The sequence below is a fragment of the Falco punctatus genome, assembly GCF_963210335.1.
Source record: "Falco punctatus genome assembly, chromosome: 2".
Classification (NCBI taxonomy): Eukaryota; Metazoa; Chordata; class Aves; order Falconiformes; family Falconidae; genus Falco; species Falco punctatus.
The window spans coordinates 26,870,428-26,894,326 of NC_137581.1; the positions used below are offsets into that span (position 1 = coordinate 26,870,428).

General features: G+C 38.3%; 1 protein-coding gene across 3 annotated transcripts in view; it reads right to left on the minus strand.

The window, feature by feature from the left end:
* DCLK1 (doublecortin like kinase 1) overlaps window positions 1–23,899 on the minus strand; it is a 257,054-nt gene that overhangs the window by 222,195 nt on the left and 10,960 nt on the right. For all 3 annotated transcript variants that reach the window (XM_080377545.1, XM_080377546.1, XM_080377548.1), the window contains exon 3: window positions 15,654–16,000. In XM_080377545.1, coding sequence (XP_080233671.1) covers window positions 15,654–16,000 — 347 coding nt within the window. The remainder of the gene's footprint in view (window positions 1–15,653; window positions 16,001–23,899) is intronic.

The following is a 23,899-nucleotide window of genomic DNA, read 5'->3' on the forward strand; positions in this document are numbered from 1 at the left end:
ATCAGGGAAGAACCACCCCAAACTTTATAGCAATGTTTTCCTCTCCAAAGACAGCTGTGTATGTTATCCTATATATGTGAGAACTATTTCCTTATAAAGCCAGCTGCCAGTAGTTAAGACTAGTCCAGACAGGCTTTGCTCAGTACTAGTTCCCAGCAGTACCAAACTTAACAAAGCTGAGGGAAATACAAGCCATAGTAACAAGAGGCAGGGAGAAAACAGGGGGTGAAAATCCACCTGAAAAAAATAACTAGGATAGAACAGTTTTTGTCCATAAACAACACTGACTGGTAGAAGCAAACAAAAAAAAAAAAAAAAAAAAAAACCAAAAGAAAAAAGAGACAAAGGACAAAACCAACAACAACAAAAAAGAAAAAAATTAACTACTTGTTTGTTCTCAAAAGAAGCAATGTGAGCGCTGGATTATGGGTGTATGTGTACACAAGCAGACAAGAGTGCCAACCTGCCCTTCCCAGATGAGCAAATTACTGAGTAGCAGAGATTTATGCAGGCATCTCGGAAGAAATGAAACCTGAATTAGGCAGGGTCATAAAAGAAACAGAAAAAAAAAAAAAAAAAAAAGAAACTAAATCATCTCTTAGATGCAGATTGATTGTATCCTCATTCGGGAAATAACTTTCCATTTATTGGGGGAAGAAAAAACCACCCCCAAACCTAATTCCCCTTTGTCTCCCCACCACCACCTACACACCACCTTCCCTATAGGAAGGGAGAAAACTAGGACAGTACAGTTAGCCTAGCTGTTTTGCAGTGTTGGTAATCAGCTGATGGTCTTGCTTCTCCTCCATACAACAATGTAGAAGCGAGTGACATAAGATGTCTGAAGAGAGTTTTCACAGGGTATGAAATTTTATGAATGAGAGCAGTATCAAAAAACCACCCTGGTAAATTTAGTTTATTATTCTATTGCAGGATGTGTCAAAATACTTGAAACATCTTAGCATTAGCCAGTTGACTCAGAATGGTATTATTCACAGCACTTAAACCTTTTCTGAGAAAGGAAGTTTGAGAACATGAAGCCTACAGAAGATTTTAAATTTGTATAGAAAAGGGCTGCCTAAAGGGAAGAAATACTAAATTATGTTTTCACCAACGACACACAACAAAGTTAGACTACTAAGGCTACTCTTTTCACTGCAAAATTTTTTATTCAAAAACCCCTTAGCTTCAGCTACAGCTTCACCAAATTAAAGTTGAGATATGTCTGCAATTAAAACTTTTTCAGACTTGCTAAAGATCAAACATAAATACTTGGATACAACACAGCATATACAGATGGCAGAAGATTCTCCAAATTACTTGTTATGTTTTTCAAAATGGAGGAGCATCTACCCTTCTAGGCTCTAAAGTCCTCCCTTCTTTGGGATGCATTACTTGGGATTTGTCAGGAGACAGCTGCTTCTCCCTCTGCAGTACCTACCAACAACCCTTCTACTCCCAGGGCTCCCTTAAGGGTTTCAAGGATTGCAAATAAGTTCCTTTTCCTGACCTACATGTAACACAGGATCCTGTGTAAAGGGGGCGAATGATCTCTTCATGTCTCTTCAGTAGCTCTGTACTGCTTTCTATGAACTCTTCTCACCTTGCTATTCATTCTGTGTTGTGTTCAGCCTTACCATTCCAGTTGATTAGCATCACCCATCCATAAAAACTTCATATTATCCTCTCAACTTCTGTCTGTACCTCCCCTCATGGAGGGCAGATTATCCAGTCTCATGCTCTTCTTCATGTCCACTGCTAAATACTCAGCCTGTCCTTCTCTACATCTCTAAGCAACTGAGATTAAGTACTAATTTAAAAAGGTATTAGGTACACCTTACTAAAGGCAAAATGTCTCAGTCTTATTTTGCTTAAGTCTCCTGTTTAACTGCCTAACTCTGATTCCCCGATGAGGACTGCAGGCAGAAGTGGTGCCTTTGTTCTTTCTAATGCAGCACACACCCGCTGCACCTCAGAAAAATGTTCTGGCTCTACTTAGCAAGACAAAAATGACTCCTTGCCTTTTCTGATCTGCTTGAAGGTTTTTGTACCAAGTTTAAAGATGTATTTCCAGGGAGTAATCTAAAATAATACAGAATAAAAGCTAAGGAAAGTTGGTACATAATTTTAGTGAGGCTCTGTTCCCAAAGAATGGAACTGCTCACTCTGTACTGTACAGAGAGACTACCGTTGATTTGGGTTACAAAAGCTTCCCACACATTCTACCGAGGTTCTTCTGAGGGAGAAAACTTGGAGCTGTAAGGCTGCCTATCATTTCAGGATTTCAGAATGATGTTCAGTTATGACAGGGTACTTAAAAGAAAGAAAAAAAAAAAGTAAGCTTGATGACTGCATAACATCATAACATTCCTGTTTCAAAGCTGCAGCAGGACAAGATGCTGCAATTTGAAACTAAAGGCAAGGGAGAAACTCTTCCACCCAGGGGAGGAACTGGATGCAGTGGTGAAGAGCTTCAATCAGTATAGCCACAATATAGGTCATTTTTCAGAGCATCTGCCTCTTATTTTATTGATCCTTCTGATTATTTGCCTATAAGAGAAGAAGCGCTGTTAAAGCTTTCCTCTTCCTACAGACATACAATATGACATTCAGTTGCTCCTCTCCCCCTCCTTCTGTACCATTTAAGAGAGCAGTTCCTACTGTATGCTGTGAAAGATGACTGGCATTCAGTTGGACTCAGCACAAGAGAAACCAGAGCTTAATTTTCTTTTCTAGGACAGCCCTCCTCCATCTGCAGATAGAAGACTTCGGGTTTTTTACAGGGATGCCACATTTAAAAGCCACCCCTCCTACAGTATTATTGAAAACTTGCCAAAAAAAGGAAAGTCACATCCTTTCTTTCTCATCACCTCCTTCCCCCTACAAACAACCAAAGTATAAAACACAGCAGGCTATATACCAGTACCCCACATTTAAATATTGCTGCTTAAATAAGATTTAAATGAAGTTGCAATATAATTTTGGTTGAAAACGTTTTTCAGGAACGTGTTATTCCTACAAATACTATTCATCTATAGTGACTCCTATACATCTTTACCCATTTGCTCCTTTGATCCCACATTTACAATTTAGTACATGTTTTAAAATTAATTTTAGCTTCACAGCATTATTTCTTGCTCATGTCTTAATGAAATTATTCATTTAAAGAAACATTCAACTAAATAGCTTTTTGTCAAAAATTGTATTGGTTAAAATGTATTTGTTTTGACAAATACTTTAACTGAAAACGTCAGACATTTTGTTAACTAATGGAATACTTGTAAATGACTATAGGTTTTTATTTTAGGAAATAAAAGGGTTTATTTCCTTTCAGTCTTGTGTTACAGAAATGGACCCACACACAGATTTTACCTAGTTATTTGGCATGTCCATACTACAGATACTGAATGTTCATGTCAGGTTTATTTGTTGCTAAATTTAACCAAAAGAGTGACAAGTTCAAGTATCAAAGTTCCTGGTTCTTGGCCAATTAGAATAGCCCTGTTCTTCCTGTTTCATCTCTTTAGATATTATGCGTGACTCAAACTTTGCTCACTGTACTGAGAGCATTCAACACTAGTATCAGTCCAACCGTCTTTACGTAAGATACAGAAATTTTGCCTATCCCTGATGAAAAAAGCAGGTATCAACAACTGCTTTCTCAAAGCCGCTAATCAACTACAAAACCACTAAAGAGTTCCTACTTCTATGACTTATTCTCCTACATAAATAAGTTTTTCCACCGTGTCATAGCAATGAAATATTCAACACTTCTTACATTAAAAACCTTCGTGTCATGCTTACTGCACTCTCACCTGGTTTCTGTTCCTCTGGTTCTGATAGGCCCTTTGATTACTCTTTCCTACATTAACTGCTTCATATTTGCTTTATTAAATCTTACACTGATTGCAGTCCGTGTTCCCAATTCATCAAGATCACACTCTATTTAAACAGATTCCTCCAGAGTATTCACAATGCTCCTCAATCTGCCCCAGAACAGATGTGTTCTGGTTTAGAAACTGAAACATCCAAATATCATTTTTTTCTTTAAGGCCTATAAGCCACCTTCTTTTACACAAATATATAGAAAACTGAATGTGCTGGAGCACTGGAATTATCTTGATGTAGCAAGAATAAAATAATAGAATACAACAGCATTTCAGATAGCAATATGGACTACTCAGACAACAGAAAATAGAGTGCCTTTTTGTATTCCAGGTGCTCTCACTCTAAACCCAACTGCTTAGGTGTAAACTCTGCTACCACCTTGATACCCACGTGGGGCACTGACCCTATTCACAACTCTGTAGCAAGAAGTGGACAGTAAACTACTCTGTATCAGAATCTAAAATGCCTTATATGGACTTTTTAATGATCATGAGCTTCTATAATTTTAATCTTTTTATTTTTAAGCACCAATACAGAATTATAGCATAGAACCATATAATTGTTTAGGTTGTAAAACACCTTTAAGATCATAGAGTGATTTTATTCTCATGTGAACACTGCATTTCTCATTATCAGTGTCTAGTGTGCCAGGATAATTTCCTGCAACACATGCATGTTACAGTCACCTCCTTCTCAAAGTTACTTCCTCTCTAACAAGCATGTAAGTATGCCACTTAAACACTATAATTGCATTAGCTTTAACTTAGATTTTGTGTGGGTGTAAGATGCAAACACAGATTTCATACACGGAGAAACAGCAGAAGGTTAAAGAAAATCTTGATCATAAGCATAAAAGATAGACAAACAGAACAAAAGCCCTGGAGTATGGAATCTAGATGTTGTGCTCAGGAGACCATTTCACACATAGAACAAACTCCACAGGAAGTGCCTTTTGTCAGAATTTCCTAGATTTTAAACTAACAATAGTTGTAACTACAAATTGAAAAAGGAGGTAATACTGACATACACAAAAAGAGTAGTTAAAAGCTCAAAGAAAATGAAGGAGTCTCCTAGAAAGCCTTCAGAAACAGACAAATGATTCAGAGGCGTGTAAGAAATCAAGAAAGAGAACATGAGACAGCAGGATATTTCAGGGACAACTAGAAGAAAGTGTCAAAGGTTCAGCTTTTGGATGCATGCTATATAGCAGCAGCTGCAGTTTGCAATTCAAATTAATGCAAAACAGACACATAACCTGGCTGCAAGGGAAAACAGGTAAAGATATTTTAAACCACAAACCTTCTACTTAAAAGTCAGCATGTGCATTTTGGGCAATGTCTGTCTTCCCTCACTTTCAATCACTTTACTCTGGCTATTCCACAAGATGCCCCCAATCTTCCCCTATTGCCTAGCAGCTTTAAGAAAATCACTGCTTAAATCAAGCCAAAAAGATAATTAAATGCTCTTCAAATGGAGATTTCACTCTATGAGTAAAAGTCTCTTACAGTTTTAAGCTATTAAAGCTCTGAGGAGTTTTAAATAGAAGTTTCTGAGGTCCAACACTTAATGGAAAACCAAATCCACCAGAACAACTGATTTGGGAGAGGCAATCAGCCTTAACTACTTAATATGAGTTCTATTTTGAGCAACATCCAACTCTGAATTCAAAACCCTATAATGTTTTGCTGGTTCCAGTGGGAGCATACCATAGTCTTCTGTCTTGCTTTCTGAACTTAAACTCACTTATCTCTGATAATTTCACACCCATTTGCACTCTTTTTTTCCTATTTGTAAAGTACCATACCCTGTCCTGCCATGCCTCAAGTTCCCAAAGACTTCTTTGCCCTTCTGTCTATGACTTCAGGAATTCAGTCCTATGGACAAAGCTTGATTCCCTTCTTGGAAGCCTTCTCAAGCAAAAACATTTCATTGTAATAGGTGGTTTGACCTACTTCAAAAGAGATTTTTGGAAAATGTGTAACAAAGTACTTAAAATTTAAGAACAAACTATGAGTGATATACACCTAGTCATATTAACCAGTGACATCAGGACGACAGTCTCAAAGGAGCTTGGTTTATTTATAAAATTCTAAGATGTTTTCAGAGCACTACCATCTTCATTCAGTACAATGGAAATATTTTAACCTACTGGTAATTGTATTAGTTCCTAAATCTGATTGAGTCTGGACATTCTGCCCTCATGAACTGGCACACAGTAGTGGGGACATAGATTCAGAAAAGATTAAGTCAATACTTCCTACAGGATTGAACAAATTAGTTTCAAGCTTGAAGACGAATGGAGGGGGGAAAAGGCAGAATACATTGTACATCACTGATTTAATAGCACTTAATATTGTTGTCCCTGTAGAGCCTCTAAGCCTCAGTCCCACTTCTACTGAAATTCACAGCAGAAATCCTCAGACACACAGAGTAAGGAAACAGAATTGTATCTCCAACTTCTATACACAGCAAGCTTCATTTAAGAAGGATTCTTCAAGAGGCAGAGACCTGGATTCATCTTGAATAACTTGGTGAGCACCTGAGACATATGTCATTGCCCTAGACTTGCTTTCTACAGAAAAAGAATCACAAGAGGCAATTCCAGACCAAATAGGTAGAACATCCAAAGACATTCGTGTTTCTTGCTGCTCACTGTAAGAACAGCAAAGTGCATGGCTTAAGAAGCTGGAAAGAATTGAAAATAAGTTAAGATGCTTCATAGTTGACTGCAGTTTCAGAAAAGAAACTGGGTTCACAGAAACTTAATTAGAAAAACAAGGTATAAAATTGGGCTGTCACTACCATCTCCTCCACCATCAGTAGTTTTGGGACTATTTTACCAGTATCAATTACATTTTGTGGTGTTTTAAAGATCTTGGTTCCTATAAACAGATAGAGAAAAATTAAAGAATTAGGTTTCACAGAAAAACATGGCTAGTAACACAAAATTTATGTAGTTTGCCCTCTCAGTATTCATCATTCATGGAAGAATTTCCTTCTACACAACAGCTTGGCAAAAACATGTTGAAAATGAAAGTAAGTAGAAAGAAATAAGTAATCAAGGACATACTTGCACTGTCTCAGGTAGCTGTTCAAACTTGAGCTTGATTCAAGAGTTACCAACCTTCAGTTTATTAATGCAACTTTTTCAAAAGAAAGATTGCCAAGATTTTCCAAGTGTTTGTGAAAAAAATTCAAGGTCTAACAATCCAAGGATAGAATTATACTAAAATGCTTACATTAAAAAGCAGATATTTAAATTCTAATAAGCTGCATGTAGTATTAAAAATTTTTTCTATGAATAGTACAATATAATTTCTTAGGAAAGAAACACGTGATACACAAAAACTATGAGAGGAAAATATTTTTTTTAGATTATACTTACAATTCTTCTAAATGGCTGGAAATTCTTAATCCTCTTGTAACAACTTGGTTTAGAAGGAACAGAAATAATCCAAGATTCATTATGCTTTTTTACAGTCTTATTACATCATGCCACTTCAGAGAGAGGAAATACATACCACACTTACTTATGCCAATGAAAAAAATATTACAAACAATAACAGCTTCAGAGAGTAAAAATAAAATTATCCCAGTGAACATGACAGTTTGACAATACACACTGTAAAGTCTTCAAACTACTGAGCTCAGCTCATTCAGTGAAAGTCATGAAATACAGTATCATAACAGGATGGGGTAGCAGAACAAAAAGTTTAGGATGACTACTATTTGAAAGCATCACAAAAGGATTTCAGCTCTTGACAGAGAATGTATCTGGTCCTGAGACTACACGCTACTGAGCAGTGGAAAATCTTTTCAATTCTCACCAATAATTTCATGCCCGTCTCTACAAAATAGTCGTACAACATCAGAGAAATCTGCAAGCACTGGTCCAAGTCCTCTTTGACCAAACAAAGAAGCAAAAAAATCACTCCCAACAAGACCATACAGTTGGGGGTGTTTCCGTTTGCTTCTCCTCTCCTGCCCGCCAGTCAGCAACACACAAATCAGAACTTAACTGAATGCTCCTCTTTGTTATATTGCACATTTAAAGCAATGGAGCAAAGTCCAGGTGGATGTTTATTCTAGTAACTGATAGTCCTGAATGACCACACCATTTCCTTTCCACTAAGGCATCCTTTCCCACACTTGCACAATACCATATTCCACCTTTGAGAAGCTGGAAATGACCTTTCCTTAAAAAAGGCTTCTGACTGTACATAAACTCTCTAATGAGTAACTGGATACCCTTATAAGACAGTAGGATCAATTTACGTGATATTTAAAGCATACTGAAGCAGATATGCAAGTTTTCAGTCTTACTCAATTAATAACAGCTTTTTTTACTTTGCACAGCATGAAAGCCAATCTAAAGGTCACAGAAGATGGCATCTTCTCTTAATTTTCAAAGTCAGCCTACAGTTCCTAAGGGATGCCAGTTAGCAACCCTGGAAACTGCTGTTGTGAGAGAGCTTTTAGAGACAGAGCAACACAGTTGTCAGTCTCAGCTTAATAGGAACTGACCTTAGACAAATGACTGAACACACTGCCTTCAGTTAGGAATGGGCTTTTCTGTTCACTCCTTCATGGAAGACTTCATTTGAGTAACAACTAAAATTGTTAGTCAATGCCATAACATGACATCAAAACAGCCTACCCAGAGTCACAAGGGTTCAAGGACCTATCACAGCTCTCCTCTAACACCAGAATAATACCAATCGCCCGACACTGTCTACCCTAGCATGTCTTTGAATTATTTTGAACCAGATTTTTATGCTTTTCTTAGTAAAGTACAGTCTAATTTATAATGGAAGTCCACTTCTCTCAATAGAATTCTAAGAATCTTCTAAGACCCCCAAAGCCTATCACCACCTGTAGAGACAGACAATTTTGGGTCTCTGATATTTTTTTGTTGTTTTTCATTCTATCATATCTTCAAGAAGGGGCCTTTTCCCCAGTATTAAGAAAAAAATCCTCATCTTTTAAGTCTTTTTCCCAAAATCAATTTCAAAACATCAAAGCCAGAAATAATACATATTCCAGAGAAAGGAAGTTTTTGATTGAATATAGTGCAGGTAGGAAGGAGGGAAAGCGAGATACATTAAAAGCTGGAGAGACACATTTTGTTCTTGGAGTGTCTTTCTCAGCTACATAACATGGTAGTGTGTCAGCATCTCCCAGACAGGGTCCTAAACTTCATGCCTAAAATTAAGCAGCATGGGTATTTTCTGAGGGGTATGGCCATTTAGCATTCACATTAGAAGCCCTTTAAGAAGAAACAGCTTGTACAGTGTAAACGCAATGGGTTTCAGGTCCCCAGGTAGTAAAGTGCCACCTCAAAAAAATAAACACAACTTTAGCTGTTGCTTCCCTTTTAAAATGCTTACATGCGCTGCAGAAGCCATTTTACTTAATGTTTGCTACCAATTAGTCAGCATCTGCACAGCTACACCTCACAGCAATTGCACCATGGTTCTCTGGTCAATCAACACCACCCCTGTGTGCCTGTGGCTGGCAGGGAGCTCCAAAGCCTTCAACCAAGGAGAGATATTAAAGTTACTGCACTCAAGAGATGTCATACAGAAGGTAAAATAGCACTTCTATACATTTTTCAAACTAGGAATAAAGTTGCATATATCTCGAGTGGACTGTAACTACAACTGAAGAACAAATAAAAACAACATGCACAACCAGTCACCCTTAAATGCACCTTCTATATTAAGAATGGAACGGATTACAAATGCTGATGTGAATCAAAATTACAGAGCACACACAAAACGAGTCACCTGCTGCACATAAATTTGATTTTTCTTAACATTTGTTTTGTCTAGACTGTCATATAACATAAGCTACATACATGCCAAGTAGAGAATGTCTTTCAGCGAATGACACCTACCTTGTTGTACATAGGCTTTTCTGTACCAAGGACAATCCAAGTCTAGAGAAAGACATTTGGGATTTTTAAAACATCCTACAAAAGGGTAGATTTGGTCAAGAATTTACTGTAGAATCAGACATTATCATCAAATGTTTTCCACTTGTTAAGAATAAAACAATTAAAAAAGCACATGCTCAGTTTAGGTGTAGGCGCAAATGGTTGATTCCTTTTTCTTGAAAGAGTACTTTCTTAAAACAGTAGTAGTAAAAACTAAGATATTAGGTGCCTTCACATAGAGGAGTCCACAGGAAAGGGAGCTTGTATCATAAAATATCCCCCTTTAGAATGGGGTCCCAATAAAAAACAAAAACATATTACCCAATGAAGAAGCTTCAAGCTTTCCAGCACTGTCATGTTCCCTTTCCTTGCAGCCACAATTTTTTAAAATATCTATTTTTATGGCTTAAAACAAGGTTATTGAAGGACATCCTATGTCTCTCAAACATACTTCTGCAAGGTATGCCTTTAAGTAACAGTAGCTATATTTCATATTTGTAAAGGTAATTTGATTTGTAATAATGTATTTTAAAAGAACAACAAAACTGATAGTGACTTTTATTCTGGTATCTCTGCCACTGACTACTTATCTGTCTGGAGTCAAATCCACAGCATAACACATAAACTGAATAATTTGCATGATTGCATCTTGTTAAGCTAAACAAACCACCTGTTCAAATAAGTAAGTCCCATTATAAACCAGATGTTTCTTCTGCTAAAAGTGAATAGAGGACTTACAAGGTAACAAAGCACTTTTGTCCAAACTTAGTCTTTGTCTAAACATACAAATTGTAAATACCCTGTACAAATACACACATCATAACACTTCTAAAATGGCACTGTTACACAATTTTGCTGTTATGTGTGACCTTTGTTAGTTTTCTGCCATTTCAGTCATTAGTGTTGTTCTAGAAGTGTACCAAGTAAACAGAAACCAGAGATCTGAGCTTGCAACACAGCAACCAGGCTCTATCTCCACAGGCAGCTTGCATCCTTCATGTTTGTATTGTGTGTCCACACACGGCCTTTTACAAAATTGTATTTTAATGTACATCAAACTAAAAATGGCACCTTCTGTTAAGGGAAGGTTAAAAACCAAACTGCAACGTTGGAGCTACAGTAAAGCAAGACATATTTTAGCCAAAAGTAAGCATTCCTTCTCTGTACAAGTACATGATAATATTAAGGGTCAACATTGGCAATACCTTTTAATGCACTTAAACAACCTTTTAATCTAAGAAAAAAAGAGTAATACAGTAAGAGCATGTCCTCATGATCTGTATTCCTACAGACAGCCATTAAACCTACTCATTATATTTTTATTTTCCTCACACAGCAAAGTCAGCCAGGAAAACTTCAAGACCTCCCCGAGAAAGGTTTTAATTTTGACTCATAAAACTATTAAACATTTCTAAGAGTCCCATCATCATCTTCAAATCCATCAGTATCTTACAGGGAGGTGATTCTCTCTCTTCCCCTAGAGTACAAACAGTATCAGTTCCTTCTACCTCTATCTATAAAAATACACATATACTATTCTAGACACAGTATGAAACCTATCCAGCTTTGAGGAATCATTAATAATTGAACTGCAAGAGTATACTAAATGCAGGCCACCAATGTGCTATATGATCAGATTGCAGTTGTATATTGTGCCCCTTTTAGCACAAGTTAAATTATATTCTAAAATTTCAGAAACCTTGAAGTCAAATACAGATTGACAAGTTACAAGGAAATGCAAATAAACCACTAGTCACCCTGTTTATAATAAGGAGAAACCAATTTTAAAAAAACTAAATTAAAAGCACGAAATCCTTCTCAACCTCCCTGATGTTATGCAGCCTTCTCAATGCCTCCTGCAGCTCAGCCACCTCTTGCAGGAGGTCCTCCACTGGGCACACCTTCTGGGGCCAGGTCTGCTGCCTGTCCCCGCCCCAGGAAAAAGGTCTGGGCACATCCTGCAGCCTGAGGTCTGCACTGCAGCCTCTCCCTTCAGCAGCTCCGTCTGGGTGGAGGCATCAGCCACCACCAACATAGATAGTGCAGACCCCCCAGCCAGAGCTGCAGCCTTTGCTCTCAGATGAACGCCCACCATTCTGCCTTGAGAGTCAGGTAGGATGAGGGTGTGACCTGTGAGGGTGTGTGACCTGTGAGGGTGACAACACACTGCCACAGGCTGCCCAGAGAAGCTGTGGATGCCCCATCCCTGGCAGTGCTCAAGGCCAGGCTGGATGGGGCTTTTAGCAACCTGGTCTAGTGGAAGGTGTCCCTGCCTATGGCAGGGGGGTTGGAACCAGAAGATCTTTAAGGTCCCTTCCAACCCAAACCATTCTGTGATTCTATGAAATCCCAAGTAAATACCTACGCAATACTGGAAAACATCAGGTTTCAGTCCCTGAACTGCTGCTGACTCAATGAGACAAGGTTGGTTAATTTTGTTGGGGTTTCTTTTCTTGGCAATTTTTGGGGTTTTTTTTCTTGGGTTTGGGTTTTTTGTTTGGTTGGTTTTTTTGTTTGTTTTTTTTTTTTTTTTTTTTAGTTTGGGTGTGGGGGTTTTCCCCCCTTTCTTCTACTATTCCATCATTTAAAAAACTGAAATGGTTACTACAACACACGTACTTAATCAAGCTCCCTGGAGTTATAAGGAACACCAACAAAACATTATGTGCACCAAAAATTACTGAATTTTCCAAAACCAAGAAGGAATTTTGGGGATGGAGGAAGAAAATTAATATAATGGAAGAGCTTTCTTCCTAGCAATAACAACTTTCCTCAGGTACTAATTGTGCAAGCACTACCTCTCTCATCAAGAGAAGTTTTTTACATTGTCATCAAATTTTATAGGCCATCATTCAAATTCCTTTTAACTGAACATAATATTTATTAACATCTTTTATAGATAAAAATCAAACATCACAACTAACCAAACTGTTGGAGGGAGAGCATTTAAGCTCAGTTCCTCAATGAGTAGGGTCAGTATGGGACAGCCACCTAACTCGGATGCCCAGTTAAGACTCTGACTCCTACAACTTTCTTTCTATTAGCCTGAGGCATCTAAAAATAGTTCCCAACAACAGCATACATACCCCATTACCCACCTGCAGTAACAATACATGGGACTCATGCCAATTTTTGCCATGCGTAGGTAATTCCAGTGTTGGCTTCATAAAATAAGTCACAAGAGATGGCTGTACAGAATAGCCTTTCTCCAAGTTACATTCCCAAAGAATAATCCTAGAAGAGTTTTATTCTCTTAGCTTACAGTAAGTTACTTTTCTTTGCTTGAGGCTTTAAAATTGTATTGCTTTTTAAGTTTGCAATGAAAAATTTAATCACAGATTTGTTAGATTTAGTCTAACACAGGCTTTTCCAGAACCTTCGAAGCTCCAGCAGGAGTCACAGCAGAAGTTCCCAACTATAAATATTACTGGAAAATTTTTGGATTTACCATGGATTTCCTCCCAGTAATCATTCACAGCTTGAGTTGAGCAATAAAGAAATCCATCATCGTGACCCCAACACCATCTGGGAGATCAGGTTTTTGGCATAGAAAAATGGAGCTGCAATTGCCTAGCAGCACAGGAAATCAATGACTTCCCTGTGCAGGGGTGAGCAACAGGCTGCTCCTGCTGAGCATGGGAATATTCATTTCCCTTTCTGCCAGCAAAGCTGCTTTGTACACACAGTGAGCAAAGCCTTCGTTATACCAGTAGAACACACACACACTTTCCCCCAAACCCTGCCCTTACCAGTAGGATTAGGCAGCAAGGTATGCTATTTCAACTGTAGAGCCAAAAAGAGATGGAGTGTGGAGACACCAGACCCCTGGGAGAGCCTTTAGACATGTAGGTTTCAGGCTACCAGGTAGATAACAAGTATCCCAGTACACCACTGATTTGAGCTTATCTCAAATCCCATGACTTAACAAAGGATTCAACTGAACTTTGACAGCATCAGGGCCAAGAAAACCTGATCTTCCCTTTCGCCCCAGTAGTAGGAAAGTAACATTTACTTCCAGCAATTAGAGCTCTAAAACAGGTGTAAAAATATTTTTTCATTTTAAACACAACCATCAAAGGGGCATTTGGAATACAAAAAAAATACAGGCAAGCACATTATCCAGAAGACAATAGGCCACATGTTTCATGTTTCAGGCTTCATAGCTAAACCACAAGTTTATTTACATATGCAATACAAAACAGATATGCAGCCCTTTTTACTGAGAAAGTTTGTAGGAATTAGAATAGACACTCAAGATCTTCTGTCAAGGTCACAGCAGAGACCACCACTGATCTCTGCAGCTTTAAAATCCCAACTCCTTCCTCAAATTTACTAGCCTTGGTGCTCCCTGGAGCATGAAGCAAGGTAAGAAGGACAGGAGTTGAGAGTTTCCCCAGACCTTTGCTGCAGACAAAAAGAACTTCACGTCACATTTTTGCTCCAGGTCAAAGCTCCCAATAAAGCCACAGTAATGGGATCATTACAGGTATATATGCAGTCATCAAGAACTGAACTACCAGTCTGCAACTGGTGTCAAAGGTTACTGATACAAAACAGCAGATGGAAGGGACTTCTGGTCAAGCCAGACTTGGCCCTGATTTGAACCAGTGCTCTGAATAAGCAGCTTGTCCATTAACCAGCCCTCTCTGAGATCAGAGGGTACTGTTGTAGCTGATTACAGCGCTGTGCCTGAATATTAACCTCAGTAACTGAAGACATTTTAGGATCACCACCAGATCTAGCTATTTACTTGTATCAAGCATATTTTGCAGTGTTTCCTGATAGGTACACTGTTACCTGTATATCTATGAATTGTTGAGCCTAGAATCTCTAAACTACAGATACATTACAGCAGAAATATCGTCATCTCTAGCAGCTTCTAGCTTCTCAGGAAGACTGTTTGCTCATCTTCCTACCCACATTCTATCTCTATCAATTTCTTCAGTTTAATAACTTGCATTTACAGTTGTAACTATCTGCCTTATTTCTCTAGAGTCACCATTGCTCTAATTCAATTCAGGTCATGCTGAAATTAGTCTTGCCCTTCATCAGGTTAACAGCTTTTCCAGTTTTGCTATAATTAATACATGTCCATAGATAAATTACAAATAAAGTGAAAGACAAAAAAGAAGTAGGATTACTATGTAATATTTTTTTCTTGTCCCTCCACTTGCAAGTTCAATAAGTCTCTCAAAAACCTCACCCTAATGCAACTTAGTATGTCAGAAAAAAAAGTGTCACTGCTTGAAGGTATTTCATAGAAGGAATAACACACAACCTACAAGAGACTCCTCAATAAATGTGGGCAACTACATAATACTACCTGTTTTCCTGCAAAAGGAAAAAAGCTCACTCATTTTCTAAGCTTGCACCTTCTTCATAGTCCATTCTAACTGCAGTAAGATTCATCATTTGGTCACTCTGGACAGCGGTAGACTTGCATTTATCAGAGTGGAATGTATCCTCACTGTTTGTTCTTACAGTTTACGGAAAGTCAAGTACAATGACTCATAAAACTGCTGCAAGAAAAAGCTGAAACAAGTTAACAGAATGAGCTTCTTTAAAATGACATCCTTCGTCCTACATTTCCGGCATGCAGAGCAAAAATCACACTTTCAACTGACAGATTTACAGCTATTATTTATCATAAATGGCAAGACGATCACTGAGGCCAAGTAATGCTTCATGATAAGATCTGTGAGCAGTTCGGGAACATGAGTATACTATAAGCAGTGGAAGGCCTGGTTCTATGTTCTAGAGAAAAGTAATTTTTTACTAATGAAAATTATATTTACTTCATGCTGAGAATTATCATAATGAAAATTCTTACCTGTTTTCCATCTAGTGTGTATAAGCGTTTAACCACCCCTGAATCCAGCTTGATGGCATCGGTTATATCAGTAAGAACCTGTTCAAATGAATGTGCTGTCTTCTTGTTGAGCAGAATCCGGACTGCTTTCCGTGGTTTCACTCCACTCCTGATGATAGTGACTAGTTTAGGCCTAATGAAATCCTTATTCTCTTTTGCATCTGGAGTACCTCCTTTAGCAGTGGCAAGAGATGGCACTGAACGAGAAGTAGAAGTTGTCTTAACATTCACTGACCAGTTTGGGTTTACATTCTTCGTGTACTCCAGTTTCTTGAAGGGTTCTATGGAACCACATACATAGCTTTCCCCTGTGGAAACAAAAGTGCCAGACCAGCAAGTCAGATTGGAGGGGGAAGGAAAACAGAAGGAAAAAAAAAACCAAAACCCACACAGAAATAGAACAAATCAAATTATTCTCAAATTATTAAACATTATTCTTATTATTCTTGATCTACAGTGCATAAAATATTGATCTTGTCCCTTCTTAGATGCTACAGACTATAAAATGACCTTTAAAGATCACTTTTCAGCTAACCATTCAGAAAATGCTATTACAAAATCCTTGAAAGCTGCAGTTCTCCGATCAGAAAACACCATCTGCAGTGGGGATTGCTGCTGTCAGTAAGTAGTGTTCATACCTAATCAGCTGCCCAGCACATTATCACAGTAGCCCCCCAGCCTTCATGCTTAAATGGCCTGCTCCTAACAAAACAGCATGCCTCAAACACTTCAGAAGAAATAATATGAAACGTTCTCAAAAACTATAGGTTACAAGTAACTTTCTATAAAAGGTGGATGAGTATCATGGGAGATTTGTTAATATTTGATTATTTAACACTTTAAGCAGCATAAAATGTATAAGCAAGAAATCTCACTGTATTATTCTACTGACTCAATATATAATATGGTGGAGAAAGGAAGGCAAAAAATAGTTATTACAGAGTACTTGCAGTTAAAAAAAGTGGATAAATAGTTCATATTTCTATTGCAGCATTATCTACAATAAAATATTTTCACAAATACCACACCCACACAATTTCTGGGGAGGGAGCACCTTAATTCAGTCCAGCTGCAGGTTGCTGCAAAAGGGGCACCTGCTCAGGTGCCCCCAACCTCTCCCTTGAGCTTGACTGACTGACTGCACTGCCAGTCACACTGGGTCAGTTGGACCAGCTCAGCGATCCGATTGAACAACACGAAGACAATATTAATTTTGCAACAAGCTTATCCAGTTCACCCTTCTGGCTGCAAAAACTCCCCAAAGAAAATAATACTAGATCCAGCAAGACCACACCTTCTGGCAGCCTGCAGTTAAACTCCATTACAAATAATGCAAAATCCTATCCTGAACAATACCACAAAAACATCTGAGATGTTTTAATTCTTCTGAGTTCAGTAGTTCAGTGTCTGAAAGCATAGAGGCCTTCATGTTAGCAGTTTAGCACAAGATATTAAAAATAGAACAAAACTCAATGATGTACCACGTATGCCAAAAAAGCACATAAGAAACGAAGATTTTCCCAACAATCCCCACACTAAGGAAAGAGGACACACAGTTCAATTACTAAAAGAAAAAGAAATATTTAAATTTTACTTCTGGGCACAAATTTTAAGGTTTCAGGGCACCCAACCCAATCCCACAAACAATACAGCACACAAGGAATTGTGGCCAATACACAGTTATCACAGTTAGAAATGGGGTAGGGAGAGGGGGATCCACTAGGACTTGAGGCCCCGGATGCGAGAGATTCAAGTTTGTTGTCATGATGCTCCAAAGGTGGGACAGTAACACACTGTATGGTGATTATCAGAAAAGCAGTGGAAGAACTCCAAAAGAAGACAAAGCAGAGAAACATGTGAAGATGGACCACTGAGCAGAAAAGGTAAATGCAATGACAGCATATGATCAAGCAAAAACCTTAAAAAGATTTTTGGGGTTTTCGGTTTTTGGGGGTTTTCTAAAGTATACTTATAAAGCAGAACAAAAAACAGAGTGGGAGATGAAGTAAGACATTCCAATGCTTACTAGTCATCATGTAAATTCAAGTTAATCTACACTTTGCAGTAACATCTAAAGTGCTAAGAATCTAAGATGGAATGTTTCCTTTTATCCATTGTATATATCTGAGAGAGATAGATATGGTAACATCAGAACAGAAAGGTGTAACCACAGCAATGATCCCAAAGTGATCAAATGGTACATATACTCTTTCACCCATGTCCCTATCCAATATTCTTAGCACTAGCTACTCAGTTACTGCAAGGTCAAAATGCATCCACAACACCACATCCATAAAATTAACAAGTTTTTAAAAACATTAAGAGCATTTTTAGGAAGGGGAGTGGGGTGAGGGGGGCAGGGATAATAATAAAATTTTCAGTTTCAGTGCTATCAGAGAAATTGTTCAGTTTAGTTGCATGAAATAACATTTATTTAAAGGCAAGTCTTCACATTAAAACTCACTTCTCAAAGGGTAGGTACCTAAACAAATGGCGATGCACATTGTACCCAGAAGATTTACATTTACTTTATTAAGAATTCTTTTTGTTCCCCTTCTTGAAAGGCTAGCATTCCACATGATTTTTAATATCAGCTATATTTAAAGGTCAGATGGGTTCCTTGTAGTGTTTAATAGCATATGTCAGCTCTTCATTATAAAACTAATCTTGTGTAAATGACCATAAAAAAGACCAATACAATCACTGAAGTCATGGGATTGTTTTAACATCAGACTTCTTTTTCCTTTCTTCATTTCCAACAGTACTATATTACGTCAATATTTGCACCAAGATTTTTATTTTCCTTTAAGAGGCTATTACTTTGCTACAGAATATCTTGAAGTTAGAGTATCCAAGACTTTCTAAGATGAAATACCTTTAGCAAGAGCTATGTTATACAGGAAAACAGAAACACTCACACCTTTTCCACAATTATGTTAAATGTAAGACTGTTTATACTTCAAGCAAAGTCCCCCTTCAGGGACGTTAGCCAGGGACTGCAGTTCTCATTCACAGTGGTCTTAAGGACCAGGCCTGTAAGAACAAAAACTAAATGGACAAACCCACTATGTCCTAGAAGTATCTTACATCTGATCTTAAGATCAGTAAACCCTGTTTTAAGGTGACATCCAGCAAATTTTAAGTACTCAAAACACTAGAAACACTCAAATACAAGCTTAAATTTCCTGAACATGGGACATGTCCATGAACATGAACTGACCAGTTCAATAAATCCATCTTCTGCCTTAACTATTGCTTCCTCACCAAAACTTAGGTGATGACATAATTTGGGTGGTCTTTTTTTAAATTTTTATTTTTTGTAACCTTTGCCTACAACTGCCTCACAGACAACAGCCTCACCCCCCTGACTCGTACCTGAAGGAAAATACACCTCCAGGGGTAATCCCACTGAGCACCACCAGCCCTTGCTCTGGGTCAGGCCTGAGCACAAATACAGCCCACAAATGTCGGCTTTGACTAACTGACAGATGGAGGAAGAAGGTAACAATCTTCACACACTAGATTTGTAACAGAATATACGTGTTGAAGAAGGAATCTTTGGAGATACTGGATTAAACAAAAGCATAGAAAAAACAGCCCACCTGTAGTATCTGCTTGACTGCAACTCCCCAAGAGAGGGGAGCGAGCATTTCACAGTACAGTCAGCTGTAACTAATGAAATTTTGACTCTTGATTACAGTATCAGTAGCCATTAGAAAAAGAAAAGCAGGACACCCAGCTGGTTTGGGATATCTGACATCTAGGGAAAAAAGTTATTTCTAAATCTTAGAAAGTATCCTTTTCCTGAACACCTTCCTACCTCTCCACAGCAACATGAAATGAAACACACAACACTAACTTAAAAAAAAAAAAAAAAAAAAAAAAAGGTAAAAGGTATACAATTGCCAGTTTTGAACCAGTAATCCTACAATTTAAGTTGTGAAAGTGCTCAACATGTCAGGACATTTCACATGGAACAATTACAATAAAACTGAGCATTGATAAGCTAATCAGAAAGCTAATCATTTAGAAAGACAGATTCCAAAACATGGTTTATGCTTAAAAAAAAAACCCACGAACCTACCACCTGCAGTTATACATCTGCTAAAATTCAGTGCAGCAGAACAACTAGAGCCATGTAACAATGAAGGACTTATAGGTCATGATAGAATTTCATTACATGCTTCATGTCTTAAAAATATAATTTAAAGAATAATATCTGTGTACAAAGTGACTGCTAAGGAGGCATCGAATCACTGCCTGTAAGTACTGGAGCTTTCCTGATGCAGGTGCTAATTCCCTCTTTGGCATATTGATACTAGCAGTTAGTTTGTTTTCTTTAGCTTTCTGATAGTCTTACTACAAGAATGATCAAGGCATTACCTCTTGAAAGGTATTATTTGCATTGCTTTTCTGTGCTAAAGGCTTTTTGGCCTAAAAAGGCTTCATAAAGAAGCCAGCTCGTCTTAGGTGAAAACCCTGGAGAAGGAATAGAGAACCTGTTTGAATCACGCAAGCAGAGAGGAAACCACCAACCCCTCTTTGTGAAAGCAGCAGGACCGCCAATTTATTGAAAATAGTGTTGATTCCTTGTAGCAGATGTGTGCTAGGAAAGAAAAGCTAATCTACAAGCCCACCAGAGATGAAGGAACTGCAGTACTTGCACATTTTGGTGGTGAGGATGTGCAGTGCAGCGGTTGTTCATTGTTTCCCCAACAGATAGGGCAAGAAATAGATTAAGAATACAAGGAAGGGACTGGCACCCCCAGAACCCCATGCAACAGGGAAACCTGCCCTTTTTCATTTCCATCCTTTGGCTTTGTCCATACAAAAGGCAGAAGAGCAATCTCAGGGTAAAGGATGAAGAATTCTGACTATCCTTCATCACACAGAGCAGATTGCAAAAGGAAAATTACGTGAACCAAATAAATTACTACCTAATAGTTCCCAAATGTGTTAGTTAATAGAACAATAACCTACTTAAGCCACATTACCACTGCCTTGTCTTTCTGCAGTGTCTGAAAAAAATGCAACAGTGCAAAAGAGATGGAGCATCTCCAGGAAATGAATCTGACCTACCCATGTTCACATAGACACCAGATGCATCAGAAACTTTAAATCAGATCTCCTCAGACCTTTTAAAGGGCTTATTTCACACATGGTTCTTTCTGCTTGGCTCAGACTGAAATATTTTTTTCTCTCATCAAAAGCTAAGTGAAAAACTAAGATGTACTTCCACCCCCTCTGGCCCATAATTTTCCACAGCCTTGCTACAAGCAAGATAGGCGTCATGCATACTTAAAAAATAACTGGAAAGCACCTAGAAAAAGAAAACATGGGCCCTTCCAAGAAGTTGTTAAGGAAGACACAATGTGAATCAACTGGTTAAAGGATTAATCTTCTGAAATTCATGAAATAATCAAATAAACAGTGCCAGAACCACGCTCTACCATTTTATGCAACAGGATTATTCAGCTGTTTGTTTATTAAACAATATAAGGATTGCAGGCATTTCTGCCACAGGCTCCAGTCCAACTTCCACTAACTCTGATAGCCCTGGATCAAGTCCATGGTAAATATCCAGTGTAAATTCAACCCTATAAACAAACGTCCACATAGTTTCAGCTCTACAAACATTTAAACAGATACTTTACTATTATTATTTTGATAGCATATTACATATGCATATGAATCTTTCCAGACCATCAGTTCCCACCTTCTGAAGTAGGCCTGACTTAGGAAGAAAGAGCATTAGCTCCAGAGTGCACCAGAGACCACATCAATCAGTTCCTACATCCCTGGCTGGGCTTCTCACCAGCGCAGCTGGAGCGGGTGCCAGAGTCAAGGAGGCTGTAGTAGTAGCAGGTAGGAGAAGGAACAGCTGAGACAAGAGGAATGACATGCCAGTGGGAGCAGCAAGACCCACACAAAAAAAGTTGGGAACTCAATCATAGCCCATCAGTTTAGCAAGGAGGCACTGCCTTTTGAACCCTCCACTGGCAGGCAGCTTCTCTGCTGCACCAAAGACAAACTGCCTGCCTCCACTCACAAAAGCCTCCCTGCAGTCCTCACGTGAGCCTTCATCCCCTCTGTCACTGCAGTGAGGTTCACATCTCCCAGGAGTTACTAGCCAGTTACAGCCATTACCAGACATTAAAACTGGTATATCTGTGCTTTTTTAAACTGCTCCTTCAATGAGGACTGCTCCAAGATAATCCCTGGGAGACATTCTTTTTCAGATTATTCCTTGAAACAATTTTGGCCATTACGCCTACTCAAAATGTGCATGCACACATACAAATCTTTATAATAGTCTGGCAATGCATCCAATATTGACATGTGACAATATTCTTTTCCAGTACTCTCTCAGGCTTGTGGTTTGGGGTTTTTGGTTTGTCTTTGACTGCCAGTTCTCTGCTGCAGAGTTCATCTTTTGTGTTAGGTATTGTGGAAACCTACAACAATTGATTTTGGTTCATACTCAAGACTCTGAGGTAATATTATAATAAAAATTAATGAGAAAAGGATGCAGTTCTGGCTATGGATTGATTCTGTGGTCTTTGTTCCACATAGCAGGACCCCAGGAGTAAAAACTGTAAATAATACTCTTTGTTTCAGAGTTATCCTGCTCATTCCAATCTATTACTGTTCTTGTTGCACTGTTTAATGGTATTTTGGGGGTTAAGACCCATCAGTCCACCTCTGCCTTCAGCTTTAAAGATGGTACACTTCTGGAAAAGCAAAAGGCATTTAGTCCTTTCATGACACTTTGTTTACAGCTAGACAATTTAGCCTTAAGAGCAACTTCATCTTGATAGTTTCTACATGCTTTGCTTACAGGTCATACCTAGGGAATGAAGTCATGTCACATTTGGAAACCATTCTTTAAAGGTAAGAGGACCCTGAACATCAGGTCTGACAAAAAGGAGGTAGCCTGAATGCATTGCATTCTTCTCTTCTCCTGTCACCTTAGAGGAAGTAAAGTTACAGAGCACTGTAAAAAGTGAAACTTTTTACAACGGTACATACCCCTTGTTACCAAATTCCAACAGATCTCACATGCCCAAAGTCTTAAAAAAACAAACCCTACAGAATTCATTAGTTTCAAATAAAAGGAAGATGTGTTCACGCACCTCAAAGTAACCTGCAACACCAGCATATAGCCATGCCAGCTCTGAATTGTCTGAAGGACAGAACTAAATATTACTGAAGCAAAACAGCTCCTTCACAACCTTTTTCATTTGGGACTATCTTCCATGCAGCTGTATGTGTTTAGCTTTGGGATGAGAGACAGTGGTTGCTGTCTTGTTTCCCCCAGAAGCTTCTCTTCTTCATGTACCATATAGGAAGGTAAGAGTCCAGTAACTTCCTCATAGGCATAAAGGCAAAAAACCCCACCAAATCAAAGCCTTAGATATTTACCTTACAGCACAATCACAAAATTTAATGTCCTTTCCAATAAAGAAGGAAAAAAAGGAGAAAAAATATCTAAATTCATAACAGTCTCATTAAATGAATCCAAAGAGTAAGGGAATAGTCTCACTAAGAAGGCGATGCTTTATATTTCAGTGGTTTGAGTACAAATGTAATTTGGCAAGAGGCAAAAATCAAGTGATTTTCCAGCTATTTAAGCACAAAGAACAGCTTCAAGCTAATTAATGCTGTACCAGACCGGCCAAACTCTAATAAATTTGTACAGTAAAGAGTGGAAAGGGTTTACATAAAAATCATCACTGAGCTAATAATATATGAACCTGTACTCTTCGCTGTACTTCTACAGCGAAGCTCTACAAAGGAAACAACAAAATAATCCACCTTGCAGTCTTATGCAAATAGACAGAAGTCCCCTTTCAGAGGAAACAAGGATGAAGCTCTCTACTTGCACACAAAGACTGACTTCTGTAAATCCCAGTGTTAACGGCACAAGAAAATAAGATTGTCCAACTTGAACTATACACAGGGAGGACGTGTTCGTTGAAAAGATAAAGAACAAAAGTTCCACAAAACTAAAAGAAATCCCAAAGCCCTTCTTTAAGATAAACTTATGTTCTTGTACTGTCATTCATTTTGACTGGCTGATTTATTCTTTTCTAGGTATTATTCTTTTCTAGGATGCCAAAATAAACCAGTCTTACAGGTTGCTGGATTTATTTCTGCATTCAGTTCTTTCTTTTCAAAAGCTGATTCTGACTGGCAGCAAAAGACGT